The sequence below is a fragment of the Candida theae genome (genome assembly GCF_024610275.1).
Source record: "Candida theae strain CBS 12239 chromosome Unknown scaffold12, whole genome shotgun sequence".
Classification (NCBI taxonomy): Eukaryota; Fungi; Ascomycota; class Pichiomycetes; order Serinales; family Debaryomycetaceae; genus Lodderomyces; species Lodderomyces theae.
Genome location: NW_026261364.1, coordinates 186853 through 204592, shown reverse-complemented (window position 1 = coordinate 204592; position 17740 = coordinate 186853). Strand labels below are relative to the sequence as shown.

At 40.4% G+C, this 17740-nt stretch overlaps 8 protein-coding genes across 8 annotated transcripts; 5 read left to right on the top strand and 3 right to left on the bottom strand. All coding sequences in view use genetic code 12, as the record gives it.

Moving 5' to 3' along the window:
- Positions 1–19: 19 nt before the first annotated feature.
- Positions 20–814, top strand: NOP15 (rRNA-binding ribosome biosynthesis protein; the record flags this gene model as incomplete). The annotated part of the gene is made up of 1 exon (XM_051755407.1): positions 20–814. One exon carries the CDS (start codon positions 20–22, stop codon positions 812–814), a length of 795 nt encoding a protein of 264 aa, XP_051610665.1.
- Positions 815–1654: 840 nt separating this feature from the next.
- CYB5 (Cyb5p) lies at positions 1655–2035 on the top strand (the record flags this gene model as incomplete). The annotated part of the gene is made up of 1 exon (XM_051755406.1): positions 1655–2035. The coding sequence occupies one exon, from the start codon at positions 1655–1657 to the stop codon at positions 2033–2035; it is 381 nt and encodes a 126-aa protein (XP_051610664.1).
- A 945-nt stretch (positions 2036–2980) lies between these two features.
- KGF57_000889 (putative nitronate monooxygenase) lies at positions 2981–4036 on the top strand (the record flags this gene model as incomplete). Its single annotated transcript, XM_051755404.1, has 1 exon — positions 2981–4036. One exon carries the CDS (start codon positions 2981–2983, stop codon positions 4034–4036), a length of 1056 nt encoding a protein of 351 aa, XP_051610663.1.
- Positions 4037–4894: 858 nt separating this feature from the next.
- Positions 4895–8081, top strand: KGF57_000888 (uncharacterized protein; the record flags this gene model as incomplete). Its single annotated transcript, XM_051755403.1, has 3 exons — positions 4895–6090; positions 6368–7322; positions 7386–8081. The coding sequence occupies 3 exons, from the start codon at positions 4895–4897 to the stop codon at positions 8079–8081; spliced, it is 2847 nt and encodes a 948-aa protein (XP_051610662.1).
- Positions 8082–8550: 469 nt separating this feature from the next.
- Positions 8551–10209, top strand: KGF57_000887 (uncharacterized protein; the record flags this gene model as incomplete). Its single annotated transcript, XM_051755402.1, has 1 exon — positions 8551–10209. The coding sequence occupies one exon, from the start codon at positions 8551–8553 to the stop codon at positions 10207–10209; it is 1659 nt and encodes a 552-aa protein (XP_051610661.1).
- A 153-nt stretch (positions 10210–10362) lies between these two features.
- Positions 10363–11769, bottom strand: ENP1 (snoRNA-binding rRNA-processing protein; the record flags this gene model as incomplete). The annotated part of the gene is made up of 1 exon (XM_051755401.1): positions 10363–11769. One exon carries the CDS (start codon positions 11767–11769, stop codon positions 10363–10365), a length of 1407 nt encoding a protein of 468 aa, XP_051610660.1.
- Positions 11770–11876: 107 nt separating this feature from the next.
- PLC1 (phosphatidylinositol phospholipase C) lies at positions 11877–14636 on the bottom strand (the record flags this gene model as incomplete). Its single annotated transcript, XM_051755400.1, has 1 exon — positions 11877–14636. One exon carries the CDS (start codon positions 14634–14636, stop codon positions 11877–11879), a length of 2760 nt encoding a protein of 919 aa, XP_051610659.1.
- Positions 14637–14996: 360 nt separating this feature from the next.
- KGF57_000884 (uncharacterized protein) lies at positions 14997–16013 on the bottom strand (the record flags this gene model as incomplete). Its single annotated transcript, XM_051755399.1, has 1 exon — positions 14997–16013. The coding sequence occupies one exon, from the start codon at positions 16011–16013 to the stop codon at positions 14997–14999; it is 1017 nt and encodes a 338-aa protein (XP_051610658.1).
- Between the last annotated feature and the right edge of the window lie 1727 nt (positions 16014–17740).

The window sequence follows — 17740 nt, the reverse complement described above, 5'->3', positions numbered from 1 at the left end:
CTGTTTTTATAATCAAGTCATGGCTAAGAAACAATCTACTGCCAAGCAAGCTTCTTCTAAGCAAAACGATATAAAAGCTCCACAAAAGCAAGCTCCTGCTGAGCAAGTAGAGGAGGATTTGCAATTACCTTCGTCTTCGGAAGAGGAAGAGGAAGAGGAAGAGGAAGAGGAGCAAGATGAAGTAGAGGAAGTCTATGGTTTGTCAAGTGATGAAGAAGACGACGAGGAAGATGTGGACGAAGAGATTTCTGAGACAGAAGAGACGATAGGGTCAGTACAACCCAACTCATCAGGCCACAGAGTGAACAAAGTGATATCTAAAACGTCGGCCACTGACCCACATACCAAAGCCAAAGTTAACAAGACTGGTGTCATATACATTGGTAGACTTCCCAAAGAATTTCAAGAACCAGAATTGAAAAAGTACTTTAAACAATTTGGTCCAATTAAGCAGTTGATATTGCCACGTAATAAACTGTCGGGTAAACCAAAGCATTTTGCTTACATTGAATTTGAAAGTGTTGAAGTTGCAAAGATAGCTGCTGAAACAATGAACAATTACTTGTTGTTTGGTCACTTACTCAAGTGTGAATATGTTGAGAATCCTCACAAGGACGTATTCAAGAATGCCGATCGTAAATTCAAGGTTATACCAGTTCACAAAATTGTCAAGGATAAACATGACAAAGCAAAGACCAAGGAGGAATGGGAGATCATAGTACAGAAGTTTGAAGAATCAAAGAGGAAAAAAGTTGAAGAATTGAAGAGTAAAGGTATTGATTATGATTTGAGCGCATTATTGAGTGAAGCGTAGAGCAGAATTATGTTGCATAAGAATGATGGAAATACAGATGCATTTGATGCCACAAGATAGTAATAGTAGTAGTTTGTGCTGTAGATTTTCCTCTTTGGGTAAAACTTTCCCCACCAGGGACGCGCAAATGAAAATGAGGTGGAACAGATTGATTACTGAAGATTAGCTAGATGATAGTGTAGACAGTTATCGGTTGTGGAAAGTGTTGATATATTACGGACTTAAGAACATATACAAAAGTGGTACCAATGAGGGGAAGAGGCAAAGTAGTAGTTATGAGTAGTGGTACATGGAATACTATCTCAAATCTAAATCCAAATGTCTTTGGTAAAACTGTGAATTTTTTTTTTTTTTTTTGTATTTTTTTTTTTCAATTTTGCAAGTGTGTTGTTGATACGCTTGTGAAAAATTAATTATGTGCGTGTGAGTGAAGAAGCACTTTGCAGAATCAGGTCATAACTTTACTATTTGCTGACCAGAGATTTGCACCTGCTTGGTTATGAATCAGAGTAAATAAGAGGAGAACAAATGTCATACTCTACTAATCTACCACGGGTATGCAAATACCACGCTGGTCTCTTTGTTTGTCACAATCGAAAGATTACATCTTGCTTCTTTTTTTTTTTTTTCATTCTGTTTTGGGAAATTAAACGAGAGAGAACCAAGGGAGATATATAAAAAAAAAGAAAACTTTTGAACCGTTTATAACATCAAATCTTTCTTTTCAAAACACACAGTTTCAAACTTTCAATCTGTCATAGATCAAGACAACGCCATATCAGTTGGACTTCTGTACAAATAGATCATAATTTACATTACTACACACTTTTCAAATCAGCAATGTCAAGTACTGAATCAGCCAAAGTTTACGAATTCGATGAGATTTCCAAACACACCACTCATGACGATGTTTGGGTAGTCATCAACGGTAAGGTCTACAACGTTTCCAGCTACATTGATGAACACCCTGGTGGAGAAGAAGTTATCTTGGATGTTGCCGGAACTGATGCCACTGAGGCTTTCGAAGATATTGGACACTCAGATGAAGCTCATGAGATCTTGGCTCGTTTACAAATTGGTATTTTGAAGGGAGGTAAGATTGTCGAACATAAAGCAAGGGAGTCATACGCACAAGAAAGCTCTGGTGTAAATGTACCATTGGTTGCTGTTGTCTTGTTTTTGGCCATTGCTGGTGCATACTACTACAAGACCAACTTTTAAATTTGACTATATAGACTGTCTCTATTAATTTATTATATACAATTTCTTTTCAGCATAGTGAGGTAGAGTGTAGTAGTTAGCTAACGCTCTCTCCCTGCACGTGTTGATATCCTCATTGAATGTACTCCTTTGCGTGTGGACATGAAAATCACCAAATGTCCAATAATACTCAACAAAATTGTGCTTACTCCACTCACTAACAACAACAACAACAACAGAAAAAAAAAAAAAAAAAAAGAGAAATATGGAGAGGAAACTGCAAAAATTTGCAACAACACACTGGAAACCAATAGAATGGCCAATTGGAAATTTGTGGAGGGGACAACGTCTCAGGGATCAAATTGTTAGATGGTAGGTCCAATTGTATGTTATATATTGCTAGTATTTGGCGATGCGGATGGAGAGAACATAACAGGAAAGGTAACTTGTCTATTCTTAGTTGCAATCAGTGCCACACATTGAAACTGATGTTTCTATTAATGGAACATTGTAGATATGTATCCAAGCGTCCCGAGGTTGAGTTAACCATATTCGATAGATCCGAGGCTACATTCACACTTGAGACAAGCAACTAACGTGTTTTGGGCTGGTGCATGTGAACCACTACTATAACGACAAATCCCTCGATAAAGCAGTAGACGTAAAAAAATAAAAAAAACTACATAAATAATTGCAGGAGAGCAGACACGCACCTATGGAGCAAGAATGTTGTTGTTAGAATAATCGTAACTGCTTGTATCTCCTCGTTGATATTGGTAGCGACAGCTTCTCTTAATTCCGCTGCGTCGGTGTTTTATTTTCTTCTACAATTCGCAACCTCCAACGAGTCAGTCGCCAACAACAACAACAACAACTAGTACTTTCTGCAACAAATCGTCTACCACTATGTCCAAAACTTCGCTTTTGAAAAAGATCAACATCAAGTATCCCATCTTACAGTCCCCAATGGCGGGTGTTTCAACCCCGGAGATGGCAGCTGCAGTGAGTAAAGGAGGTGGGTTAGGAGCTCTTCCACTTGCACCATTGGACTTCACTAGTGATGATACTACTTCGTTTGATAAATTGAATAATCTTATTCAAGCCGCAGGTACCAATGTTGTCAATTTGAACTTCTTCTGTCATGAAATTGAACAGACACCAACTCGTATTCAATCGGATAATTGGAGAAAGCTTTACAACGATGTGACCGAAGCAAGATTCAAGCCACTTGTTGAGTCAATGGAATTTACCAATGGCAATGTCTCCTTCAAGGAGGTTGAAAATGACAAAGAGAAGTTAAAGACATTGATTGAGAAATTGAGGTCCATCAATCCGGTAATTATCAGCTTCCACTTCGGTATCCCCTCCAACTCCACCATTGATGAATTGAAAAAGTTTTCATTGGTGTTTGGAACGGCAACTTCATTGCAAGAAGCGCGCCATTTGGCCAATAATGGACTAGATGGCGTGATTCTTCAAGGGATTGAAGCTGGTGGGCACAGGGGGCAATTCATCGACAAGTATCAGCCTCATTCTGATGAAGACTTGTCAACACAAGCACTTTTCCATAAAGTCAAACAAGGTTTGGGTGGTAGCCATGTGTACTTGGTACCTGCAGGTGGCATAACAAGTGCTAGCTTAGTCAAGCATTACATTGATGAGGGAGCTGACGCAGTTCAAGTTGGCACTGCATTCTTGGCAACTCCTGAATCAGCAACATCAAAGTTTTTCAACAAAACACTGGGAGATGAAACGACTGTCATGACTGCGTTGATTTCGGGCAAACCGGCACGAGCTGTGAGGACACCATTCATAGATAGTATTGTTGAGAAGAATCAATTTGCATTGCTGGATTTACCCCCCTATGGGTATGCGTATGATGGATATAAGAAGTTGAAAGGAGAGCTTAGTGCTGAGGGCCATGATATCGGATTCTATCTAGCGGGGCAAAATCATTATCAAATAAGAAAGAACAAGCTGACGCTCGAGATTATGCAGGAGCTCACAAGTGGATTAGAGTGAGCTGGTGCACTGTGTGGTGGTGTAGCTATTCTGTTCCGAGCATTGACCCTGCCTCTACCTATTTGGCAATTTGAATTCCAATGAAGTAGTGGAAACCCAAATTTCATATAAACATTTTTAGGTCTTGCCGATCTCTTTAATTAGCCGCCTTGCTTTTAATTTCGATAAGAGCAAATTACAAGTTAGCAAGAGATAAGCAGCTGACTCAATGATTGAATTTCAATTCGGGCTTTCCGCGGACACGCTGCCTGATTGGGTCAAACTCTGATTGATATGTTACATCTCAAATTCAAAAAAAAAGAAAAAAAAGAAAGAAAACATGACCAAAAGTGTATTTTGTTTTACCTCAATTTTTGCACCAAAGTGCCACCAAATATTTTCTTTGGTGTGGGAATGGACGTGCAGAACCGAGCACCACCTACAACCTGTCTCCTTCTTCAAACCAAGCGCAAACACCGAAGTCGGATAGCACAATATACCCCTCCTCTTGCATAAATGTCTTTCGTAAGGCATTTCTTTTTTTTTTCAATTTGAGCCATTTATAGAAAATTCCCTTACACAAAAGTGCCTTTATTCCTTTTTTTTTGGCATCTTGTTTACAAATGTCCCCAATAGGGTTGAAAAATTTCTCTTTTACGGCACTCAAATTTGACACAGAAGTAGCTGAAGTATACGGAGATATTATCAACTTCCACTTCAATAAGATAAACATTACGGTTTATCAAAAGAGAGAAGAGATGAAAAAATTTTTTTGCCGTATGAAAGTAGTGAATTTATGGAGTATATAAATTGAGTATAGTTTTCCTCCACTTGCTTTGGGATTCAATCATTTTTGGAAACCATCAATTATATCACCATATGAAGTTCTCGAAGTGTGTTTCCCTCGCTTGCCTAGCAGCTTCAGCTGTTGCCACCCCCATTCTCAAACGTGCAATCAATTCAACGGCTCTTGAGGAAGAGGTTCCTGATACCACCAACAACAACATCCATACGGCGTATGGAAAGCCCTTTGCAGTATACCAACCTAAAGCCTTTATTATTTCCATGTTTGAGCTTGAAAGGGACCCATGGTTGAAAGCCATGGATTTTGTTCACAATATTACCATCCCAGGTTTATCGCCTCTGTACCCCACTGTCCATTGTACTACCAACTACTCCATTTGTCAGTTCACTACCGGCGAGGGCGAAATCAATGCTGCTAGTTCTGTTACTGCGTTAACTTTGAACCCATTGTTTGATTTAACAAAGACCTATTTCTTGATTGCTGGTATTGCCGGTGGTGAGCCTGACTATACCACTCTTGGAGGTGTTACATTTGCAAAGTATGCTGTTCAAGTTGGGTTGGAATATCAACTTGCTTACGAAGATTACCATCAGACAAACTCCAACTGGACTTCAGGTTATGTTCCATATGGTGCCGACTCGCCGCTCGAATACCCAGGAAATGTTTACGGAACTGAAGTGTTTGAAGTTAATGAAAATTTGAGAAACAGGGCAGTTGCGTTGGCTTCGAATGCCACTTTGAACAACGGTAACGAATTGAACAAAAAGTTTAGAAAGTTGTACAACCAAACTGCTGCACGTGGTGATGCCAAAGTTGTTAAATGCGATGTCTTGACCAGTGACAACTACTTTACTGGTAATGTATTGAATGACTACTTTGGCAACTTGACTAAATTGTTGACAAATGGTACAGCTACTTATTGCTCCACTGCTCAAGAAGATAACGCTTCATTGGAAGTAATGACCAGGTTGGACAAGTACGGGTTGGTAGATTTCGAAAGGGTCATGGTGATGAGAACCATTTCAGATTTCTCAAGACCACCACCATCAATGACTACATACGAATATTTCTTCAATAGAACTGATGGTGGAATTCAAGCTAGTTTGGATAACTTGGTCATTGCTGGGACCCCCATTTTAAAGGACATTTTAAACAACTGGGACACTGTTTACGAAAAGGGACACAAATATGCTGCCAAGAACTACCAGGGTGATATCTATGGTACCTTGGGTGGTACCCCAGATTTTGGTAAATCTTCGTTTGAGGTTGCGTAAGCTTCTTATACCCCATAGCTAGATACTCGTTGTGTATCCCAAAATAGCAAAAATATACCGTTACTGTAGTTTTACTAATAAAGTTGAGATTCTTTATCATTGGAACCAATTAGGCGAACAAACAGAACAAAAGATAATTCTTCAATTTTGTGACTCAATCTAGCCTCCATTAAATCTTTCACTCTTTATAACCACCAGCTTACATACAGTGACCTCATAAATAATGGCACAACCCAACAGAAGCCACCAGTTTACACATTCAAGTACTAAGAGACGAGAATCTATAGCATATGACGCAGCAGGCAAGGGAAGTCTATATATTCCTTCAGACTTTTTTGGCGCTCCAAGTCGTCAACATGACAATGACAATACTGAGGTAAACGAAAACTCACCCTTGCTTGGCACACCAGAGACACAATCAACTATAGATTATCCAAGGTATTTGAAACCTCGACGTAAACTGAGCTCAGCTGCTAGGGAATTGCTAGAACAAGAGCGTGAACTATTGCAAGACAATAATATCAGTGTTGACGACTGGAATAGCGATGACGAAATTAGAGACCAATTTGAATCAGCTCTTCAAAAACACCAAATAGAAGTCTCTAGCGCTGCTATCGAGTTGAAAACAATAATCCGAACGTCCGCTCCATCTGTGATTACTTTTCTTCTAGAATGCTCACTTTCGACAGTTTCAGTCTTTACTGTCGGTCACATAGGAGCAACAGAGTTAGCAGCAGTCTCTATGGGTGCAATGTTGGCTAACATCACGGGGTACGCTACTATACAGGGCATTTCTACAGCATTGGATACTCTATGCCCGCAAGCATTTGGGGCCAAGAAGTACACCATGGTCGGAGAGTACTTTCAAAAGGGCACGGCGTTGATTGCAGTTGTCATGTTTCCCATTGTGATTATATGGCTATTCTTTGGATATGATTTGATTTGTCTTCTTGTCCCGGATAAGGAGACGGCAAAGTTGGCAGCACAGTACCTCCAGTACGTTTCCGTAGGTATCCCTGCTTACATATTGTTTGAATGCGGAAAGAGGTTTTTGCAAGCGCAAGGGATCTACAACGTTGGAGCATATGTATTGCTTATTGCTGCACCATCAAACTTGATCATGAATTGGTATTTGGTGAAACATATTGGATACATTGGTGCGCCTATCTCTGTTGCCATCAATTACTGGTTTATGACAATTGGACTATTCTTATTGACTGTGCTCTTTGTTAGCGGAGAGGACACACCTAGTCCTAATGTAGGTAACTTTACGACCCCTCCTAAGTTATAGGTCGTTAGGAAGTTTCAATGGGGAGGACTCATAACTTTGGCCATTCCAGGACTCATAATGTTGGAGGCTGAGTTTCTTGCATTTGAGGTTATGACATTATTGGCTTCGTATTTGGGCACTAAAGCTTTAGCTGCACAATCCATTGGTGTAACAATGGCATCACTAACTTATCAAGTGCCATTTGCTATTGGTATTGCGTCGTCTTCTAGAATTGCCAACTTCCTAGGAGCAGGGTTGGCAGAGTCAGCAAAGGTGACGACTAAAGTGTCCATTGCCTTTGGAATGGTGATTTCAATGTTGAACTGTCTTGCATTGTACTGCTTTAGAAGACCAATTGCGAATCTCTTTACCGATGACCAAGAAGTTATTGACATTGTGCTTGGTGTGATGTGGCTTATTGCAGCCATGCAAGTTTCTGACGCCATGAATGCAAACTCCGCTGGGTGTTTAAGGGGCCAAGGACAAACCAAGATTGGAGGAATTGTGAATCTTGTTTCGTACTATGTTGTTGGTCTCCCGTTGTCGATCTACCTCTCATTTTACTCACCATGGAAAGGTTCATTGCATGGTTTGTGGTGGGGAACCACGGTTGCCTTGACAATCATTGGTGTCGTGCAGAGCTACTATGCTTTAGCTGCCGATTTCAATCATTTGTGTGAAGAGGCCAGGAAAAGAACCTCGAGTGAAGAAGTGTAGATATATTGTGAATACCTGTGAATAGAGATGGAAATTGTTGAACAAGCATACAAACGATTTGTACTTTAGCTCCGCATTAATTTCGCTAGACAGTTGTTTCTTTGTTCACAAAGAAAACACGAACAAAATTTGTAGATCTTGTAATGGCTCTGGTTTGGGACCTGTCGAGACTCACCAATAGCTATGACATCGCCTTGGCGGATTCAAAACTTGATACGGCTGCACCCCTGCATAATCAATGCGCTTTTGCTTATTTGGGAAGAACGGAATTGCCAAAAGAAAAAAAAAAAAGAATAAAAAAGAAAAAGTAAAAGAAATTTCTCAAGACGCATGTATTTTTTTTTTTGTGACAGAAACTCTCCTCATCGTATCCCAGCATCGCTTAAACTTTAAAAGTTAGCACTACTTCTGTCTTTCTTCTTTCAGGATCATCAACAAACTACAACCAGCGCACTCTTTACAACGCACAATGACGCATTCCGAAAGAAGTCACCAGTTCACTCATTCTAGCAGCAAAAGGAGGGCGTCAGTGGTATACGGCTCAGTAGGTAAAGGTGGACTTTACATTCCTTCAGATTTCATCGGGTCCCCATCAGATCGAAATCGTCATCTGCTTCAAAGTGACATTGAAGCGGATGAAAATTCACCATTGATCGATGTCCAAGGGACACAGGCTAATTTGGTGGATAACGTATCCAACCATTTCAAAAACAGACGTAAGCTGAGTGTTGCTAGAGAATTGTTGGATCAAGAACGCGAATTGTTGGAAGAAAGTCATATTCCAGTGGGTGATTTAAAGAGTGATGACGATGTCCGAGATGCTTTTGAAGATGCAGTTGAAAATCACCAGATTGAAGTGACTACTCCTATGCTTGAGCTAAAAACATTGATCAGTTCAGCTATACCATCGGTGGTTACGTTTCTATTGCAGTGCTCACTCTCCACAGTGTCTGTCTTTAGTGTTGGGCATATTGGTGCGACCGAGTTGGCGGCAGTCTCTATGGGTGCCATGACGGCGAATATAACAGGATACGCTACTATACAAGGTATTGCCACTGCATTGGATACTCTATGCCCGCAGGCTTTTGGAGCAAAGAGGTATACCATGGTCGGAGAATATTTGCAAAAGTGTGTGGCATTGATTTCAGTTGTCATGTTACCGGTTCTAATTGCATGGGTGTTTTTTGGATATGATTTGATTTGTCTTCTTGTCCCGGATAAGGAGACGGCAAAGTTGGCAGCACAGTACCTCCAGTACGTTTCCGTAGGTATCCCTGCTTACATATTGTTTGAATGCGGAAAGAGGTTTTTGCAAGCGCAAGGGATCTACAACGTTGGAGCATATGTATTGCTTATTGCTGCACCATCAAACTTGATCATGAATTGGTATTTGGTGAAACATATTGGATACATTGGTGCGCCTATCTCTGTTGCCATCAACTACTGGTTAATGGCAGCTGGGTTGTTTGCGTTTACCATATTTTTCGTCAAGGCAGAGGACGCACCTAGTGGATTACATCCATTGAAATGCTGGGGTGGCCTCAATATCAAACACGCCTTCCAAGGTTGGAAAAGACTCGTCTCGCTAGCCATTCCAGGTCTTGTTATGTTGGAGGCTGAGTTTCTTGCATTTGAAATTTTGACTTTGTTGGCATCCTATATTGATACAAAGTCCTTGGCGGCACAATCAATTGGAACAACAATGGCTTCTTTGACATACCAAGTGCCATTTGCTATTGGTATTGCGTCGTCTTCTAGAATTGCCAACTTCCTAGGAGCAGGGTTGGCAGAGTCAGCAAAGGTGACTACTCGAGTTTCACTTAGCTTTGGATTGATTATATCTGTCTTGAACTTTCTTGCGTTGTACTGCTTTAGAAGACCAATTGCCAACGCCTTCACTAAAGACCAAGAAGTTATTGACATTGTGCTTGGTGTGATGTGGCTTATTGCAGCCATGCAAGTTTCTGACGCCATGAATGCAAACTCCGCTGGGTGTTTAAGGGGCCAAGGACAAACCAAGATTGGAGGAATTGTGAATCTTGTTTCGTACTATGTTGTTGGTCTCCCGTTGTCGATCTACCTCTCATTTTACTCACCATGGAAAGGTTCATTGCATGGTTTGTGGTAGGGAACCACGGTTGCCTTGACAATCATTGGTGTCGTGCAGAGCTACTATGCTTTAGCTGCCGATTTCAACCATTTGTGTGAAGAGGCCAGGAAAAGAACATCAACCCAAGAGGTTTAAAGTAAATTTATAGATTTTTATTCTAAATATACACACTTAGAATGCATCGACCATCAAACCATCCTTTTTGGGGACTTCAGAAGCAGTCAATCTTGGTTTACCAGCTAACAACTCTCTTCTAATTTCTGGACCTATGGCGTGATGGAACCTCTGCCTCACAGTTTCAAGTAAAAAGTCTCTTTGATCATCGGTGATATCGTTCTTGTAACGTTGTGCAAACGAAAGGAACGCCTTGTGCCATACAACAGGTAGTTGTGGAGCTTTTGTATTCTCTGCGCTCTCATCAATTTGCATTTGATCTTGTGCTGCATTTCTAAACCTCATGAAATAAAACACCAACTCGTCCAAAGTCTGGTAGGGAAGGGCGTATTTTTTCTCAATAAGCACTCTGATGAAAACAGTGGTTGCCGGACTGAAATCCCTTTGTAGTAATTGGGTCAATGCAACTGAAGAATGCAAAACTGGAACTGAGACTTTGGTCAATACTGAAGCGGCAATGGTGGCCTCACGAACTGAGCAGTATCCATCAACCAAAGGTAATAAAAATCCTTTAAAGAATGCACCCGGTTTATACAATGATTTTTTCAAAGCCCGGTAGATGTGGTAGTTTAAAGAATGATCATCCGAGTCTTCAATTGATGATCTAAATTTCTCCAAAAGCACTGACTCAACAAACTTTTGTGCTTCATTGGCAGTCAAGTTGGACACAAATAATTTGGTTGCTTCATAAGTAGCATGAGGAGTCCATTTTTCGGGATTCGTTACATACAACACATCTTGCCAGTTTTTTAAACTGGGTAAAATTTTAAACAACTTGGGTAACTTACCATGGGTGTATGTGGACAATATCTGACCAATTTTCTCATAAGCCATGATGACTTTGGGAGGTAGCAATACTGCATCTTGCGGTCTTTCTTGTACTTGGTCTTGCTGTTGCTGTTGTTGTTGTTGCAGTTCTTTTTCTTGTATTTTGGCAAGGATCTTATCCGCCAAGTTTATACTCTGTCCGTTTGAAGATGGGCCATTATTTTGGAAATACTTGTTGAAGAGCTCTGCATCTTTTTCATCAACTTCTATTTCCTCCTCGTCGTAGATGATCTCTTCGTCTTCGTCTTCGTCTTCCTCGAGATCGGAGTATTCCTGATCATCCTCATCGCTGCTGACATCTTGTTCTTTGAACGCTTGAGCAAAGCTTGGCGTTTGCACCTCTTCCTCATCTCTCAACTCATCTTGTTGCTCTTTGGCTAACTGCAAAATCTTTCTTGAACTGACGGCATCCAAATACCCGTCCTCATTCTGTTCCTTCTCATTGGACTTTAACTTTTTATTCTTTGCATGTGCTGACCTAGGTGTTGCTCTCAAATTGCCTCCCTGCGAGGAAATATCCTTCAAAAGAGGATTATGACGTTGCTTGAGCTTGTCGTTGGCAGATATCTTCCCCATCTCTAAGGCAAAGTTGTGCTGTACGTGATTAAAGCGATGACTATGGAAAAGTTTACAAAAAAAAAAAAAATAAAAAAAAAAATAAAACGTCCATCTCATCGTACACATTATACACAGTCGTATGAAATCTTGAGAAACAATGAAGAGTACACCAACTGCTCGCCAAATAGATCGTTGAGATACAAGTACCTGTAGCCCTGTTTTAGGTAGTCCAATTTGGCAACTGATAGGCCCAAGGGGTGAACATCATCCGTTCTTTCTGGACTGGCCACCGAACTCACAACAAACTTTACAAACACCAACTCGAGAGACCCTGTGATCGATCCGCTAAACGTCTCATTCCAAGTAGGATTGAATCCGTTATCCATAATAGCTCGTGTTTTTCCAAACTCCATTGTAGGAGAATCCCAGCTGATCTTTTCAGGACCTATAATCTCCAACGAGACGAATGGATTGATTGCATCATCGCTATCCTTGGGCTTCAGCAACTGATGAGCGCTGATAATGCTTATACTAAACCTGATCGTTTTGGAAGCTGGTTGGAACATTTTGAAAAACTTTGAGCTTTTGATTATAGGTTTTCTCAAGTGTGCTGGTTTCAAAACGTATCCCTTTTTATCAACACCTTCAAACATTGCCTCATTGAGTTGTTGTCCAAGGTCATATGTTTGCCAATTTGTAGCAACCATCTGAACTCCATGTTCCCAATACTTTATGGGATTGAAATTTGATGAGGTTACTCTATACCCTGATGGATAAACACGCACAAAATACTTTCTATTGTGTTTATCCAATGATGTCTTCTTTACCTCATCTTTCATCATCTTGTTGATTGTCTTTTCGCTAAGCGAAAAGCAGTGATTGTATATTTTGGACTCTGGTAAGGAAAAATTTCGAAACTTGATACCTTGAAGATATACTCCCAATTCACTGACCTGGTCAATCACCTTGGGAGCTTTAGGTTTTCTTCTTAGACTGAAAGATTTTCCCGTGGGTGTCACTCCATTATCTTCTGATAGGGACGTTGTTGTTGTTGACGTGGTAAAGCTCCCTTCATCCGTTTCAATCAAATCTTTGAATGGGCTTGTCTTTTTCGCCTTGACCAAAAACTTGTACTTGAACATTTCCGGAGAGGGGATAGTGGAGCTGTCATCAATGGTAGAGGTAACCAAACTGGACCCCAATGTCTTTTTCAAGATCTTGACCACTTGCATTTGACTCACTGGAGAGCAATTTATCTCCAAACTGAGAATCAATGGGTATGGTGAAGTTATAAACGCAAACTTCTGTATTGTCTTGACGACATTGGCAAATCCAATCGGTTTAGTAAATGTCCTTCCATGATTGACAATTGGCTCTGGATCTGCTGAACTTTCATCCTCGGCATTGGGTCCATCCCAAATATCAATTTCAATACATCGGCATCCGCGTTGTAATGCTCTCACATACCCGTCAATAGAAGAATCTCCTGCCACTTGTCTGCCCGTCAAATATGTGTTGTGTGATGAAGAAATGTAATAATCTGTCAACGGGTATGTAAAATAAGTGTCTGTTTCTATGTTGAGGATTGGGTTGGCGAAGCTCGACATAAGATACGAGTTTAGATCTTCTGCCGTCCAATGTTCCCCATTTGTCTTGAATTGATCAAAAAGAGAATTCATTTCATTTGGATTTGGGTTTTCACTCTGTACGCTCAAGTAGAAGCGTTCAAAATCCAATCGACTCATACCTAGGGAAATGTCTGTACAACAGCTCTCCCAGATGGCCAAAATGTCGTCCCTTTTTTTCAACATAGATATGAACTCCTTGAACTGTTCAAAGTCAAGCCCCTTTTCTTTTGCATTCTGTGACCCACTATGTGCTTCAAGTACGCTGTTGAATATGCTTTCCAAATGCGTTTTGTTGATACTTATACCTAATCGTCGGGCATACTTTAGAATGTCATTAAACGCGAGAAACTCCTTCAGGGACTGTTTTTGCAGACTCAAACTGGAAATTTCACGATCCACAATCATCTTCACATGCGATTCATCCAATTCATTCAAGTCTACTAGAAACTCAGTTGCAAGATGATGTCGTAAATTCTTCATTGTGGTGATGGCCAAATCCAATCGTTTAAAATCGTGTTCCGTGTCGGCAATCAAGTGTAACAATTTCAAATTGCCCTTTTTCCGATTGAAATAAACCAATGTAATCCACCTAGCTTCAAACTCCTTGGAAATGCGTAGTTCCTCACGATAGTTGGAGCCTCTTTCGTGCGTATACACAAACTTGATATCGTCAACTGTGAATTCGTGGACTCTTTGAGTTGAGCCATGTATTGACAACCGTTTACTTCCCACTGTAGCTGTACTAGGAGCCAACTTCCAAAGGAAGGAAAAATTCACCAAGTCAATGAATAGTAGAATTCTCTTTTTAGATTTGTGTGATACTTTCAACAAGGGCAAACCTTCTGTTTGAAATATGCTGGGTATTTTCAACTGATCGACTGATTTTGTTATGCTTGAATTGGGTTGGGACGGTAGTGAATCAATATGGTCTATAGCTTCTGGCGGTATTGTTGCAGACAGCACCTTCGTTACCTGATTCGAAACTGACGACATGGAGTTGGATGAACCAACACTGTCACTAGATTTATTGCCGCTTAAGACACGCTTTATCACACTCTTGCCACTGCTACTCTTTGTCATAGACTCACTATCATTGGACCGCAAGTGACTAAAGATACTCGGTAGATCCGACATAACAGGCGAAGATATTCGTCGTAGTAGACTTGGCGACGGATCAGGAGGTGTGCTCATGGCACTCGACCCCTCATCTCCACTATCAATGGATCGTACTTGATGTAACTCGTTGGTTATGTTCATATCGCCTCATCTTCTTGAAAAATAAAAAAAGAAAAAGTCCAAATGCTATTGGAAGTGTAGTCGCTAGTTGAGCTGTGGATTTAGTAGAATGTGGCTGTGGTGATGAGGTGGTGATCCATGCTGGGTCTATTTTTAGGGTTTTGCTAAATCCTGCATATGTTGCATTGGACCGTGTCACGTGAAAAGTTTTTTTGTAACTCATCAACTACGGGGATTGCTGACGTATATAGAACTAAAGGAATGCAACCAACCAAGCTTTTGTCTCTGTGAGTCATCTCTATCCTCGCAGTACTGAAAAGGGGTGTTCAAAATCTGCTGCAAAATAGAAATGAGCATCGATATACTTAATCTAAACAATCTCTACGAACTAGGTCCATAAGCAATGACATGATCCCTAAACTTCTTCTCTTGCCAATTACACCGGTTGAATTTGTGTTGCATAGAATTGAAATACTTTTTATCCACTTTGACTTGAATATTAGCTTTCCCATTAGTGAATTGTCGAGGTATCTGAGTGAAATTTAAGTTGCCGAATCCCAAGTTCAAAGATTTGAGATGTGGCATTTGTTCAATCCAATCACTCAAATAGTCAATCGAGGTGCTCTTGTTGTAGTAATGTAGAGAAAACTCTTCCACGAGCTGCAAGTTGAAAATGCTGGTGACCCATTCAGTAGGAAACTTTTGTGGATATGTCAGAGCATTCTCCAACGTCAAGTATAAGTGTAATGATGTTGGCCTGATCTTGTGGCATTCTCGTGTACACTCCCTTATTTCATTCTTGAGGTTCACATAGTTTTGCACTGTCATGTCTATCTCGACGTGTTTCAAATTGGAAATGAATTCAAACTTGAGGTCATATAGAAGCTCCTCAACTTTGTTCGATTGATGTAGCAAGCTGTTAATTCTGAATGTAGGCTCTGAAGCCAAGCCTGTGCAATCGGTGAATATGACATCGCGTAAATGTTTGGAGCTGCAGCTCTGGATATTAACGCTGGGAAACCACAAGTACTCGTGATGATCAACGTCACCAGTCCAAACTTTCAAGCACCTAACCAAGTCTGGAAAGTCAAATATAACCCTTTCAATAGCCAGTGCGTTAAAAATGATGTACTTTCTCAAGTATTTCGGATCAATATGGTTACCAAAATTGATGTATATCAACTTGCCATATTTCAATTCCAAATCATGTTTAGAGCCACATCGTGCATTTCCAATACCACTTCTTCCCAATAATCTGAAGCACCTCCTTGGATCAATAAAATTTAACCACGGTATGGATATATCCAAAGGTTGCGTCAATATACAATCTTCGAAAGGAAGCACTTGAAGGAGTAGCTCTTTGGGTAGTTTATGAAGTGGAGGTGTAGTGTCTTTCATGGTTGGTTGAACAAGTGAAGACTGTGATCAGTCAGTCATTTTTTTTTTCACTCACAGTGTATATCCATTTCCAGGTTGGTTTATATTCATGCAAGAAGGGTATCGGGTAGGAAGATCCAAAACGGGTGAGACAAATTCAGGATTACGTAAAAGTTAATGTTTGGTTGTTGTTTTTTTTTTTTTGTGCCACTTCCCCCACAGTTTTCAAGAACAAAAACAAAGCAAAGCAAAAAACGTTTCTAGATACAATATATATATATATGCTTCTATATAGGGTACTATTAGTAAGACTATTAGATACAAACTGATGGCAGTTTGGGGCGGGGTGGAGGGACAGTGGATTCAATTTGAGGGGAAGTCTAAAAGTCAGTGCAAGATTTTGCTTCCCCTCACGAGTAATTAACCAAACAACGTAAGAGAAATGTGTAATTAACTCACATGGAGTTGAGGAAGTGGAGTCCGATTAGGGTCCTTCCTTCTCTAACCTGAGGAGTAATGAAAAATGCCTTGGTATCGACGACTGTGGTATCTTCTTCTCAGGAAATGCGCTATGTTTGCACTGACAGAAAAGAACAACTCTTGACAACTGAGCAGCTTCTGGCGCCGACAGGTACCGTGGTGGTTTATATAGATGTCTTCAGCACAGAGCAGAAAACTGGATATGTACCCCTTTCTTGCGAGTGGTCGTCAAGGGGGATTTTGTTAACAATCCCAGTTACCACACGAGCTACCAAATGACTGCAAAATAACGACTCAACATACATTGCAGAACTAAAATGGAGATAAGTTCTCCTTACGCCAACTCTACACACAATTTGTATCATAGGTCACTAATAAATCAAAGTAGTCCTTCTACCACTGACAAACGTAGCACCATCATAGTCGGTAAAAACTTTTCAAATTCCACGATGCGACTGATCTTTGATTCGTTTGTAGTACTCCATGCCCACTTTGATATGGAAGTAATAATTAGGACCTTTAGTTTGGGGCAAGAGTGGTAAGCTGGACGCATCAAGCTCACCCACTGCAATGTTGACCCCTTTATGTATGCATACTTGTCTCATTTGTTAACAAAATAGACCGAGCACCTTCTGCATAGAATATAACTTGTTGGTCTTTGTTAGACGACCCAAAATGTCCAGTTTCATCATCAACAAGTGAGTCAATTCCGTTCTACTTTATCTCTCAGTCGCAGAATTGAGTATCGCAGGGGGGGGGGAAGGGGGAGTCGGCTGACACTTTAAGGGTTTAAAGGACAAGTCAGTCTTCAATCAACCAAGTATTTACCAAACACTACACAATCAACTACATTGCGCCTCTTTGACTTACCAATTGACATAATGGCGAAAATCCTCCTTTCCTTAGATGAATATTTTTTGAATGTGTCCGCATCTGTTGGAACCAGGTTGATCAATGATTGGCCACGAGTCAGTAGAGCTGATATTGTGATTGGCTTATCTACGAGAAACCAAATATGTCCATAATTCTCCGTATCAATATCATACATTTGAGCGCAAGCATTCAAGATGTGTATATATATGTTAATGCCGATGAGGAAATTGATCCACCTTATTACAGTCCGTAATTTATATTAGAACTCAGTATATTATTTACCTTTTGAGTATATTTTCAGCACGTGGAATGTACTCCTCTTGACACAAACATCTAAATTAGAACGACTAACCTAACCATACACACTTTCCAGAGAGACAGTCCTTGAGCAAATA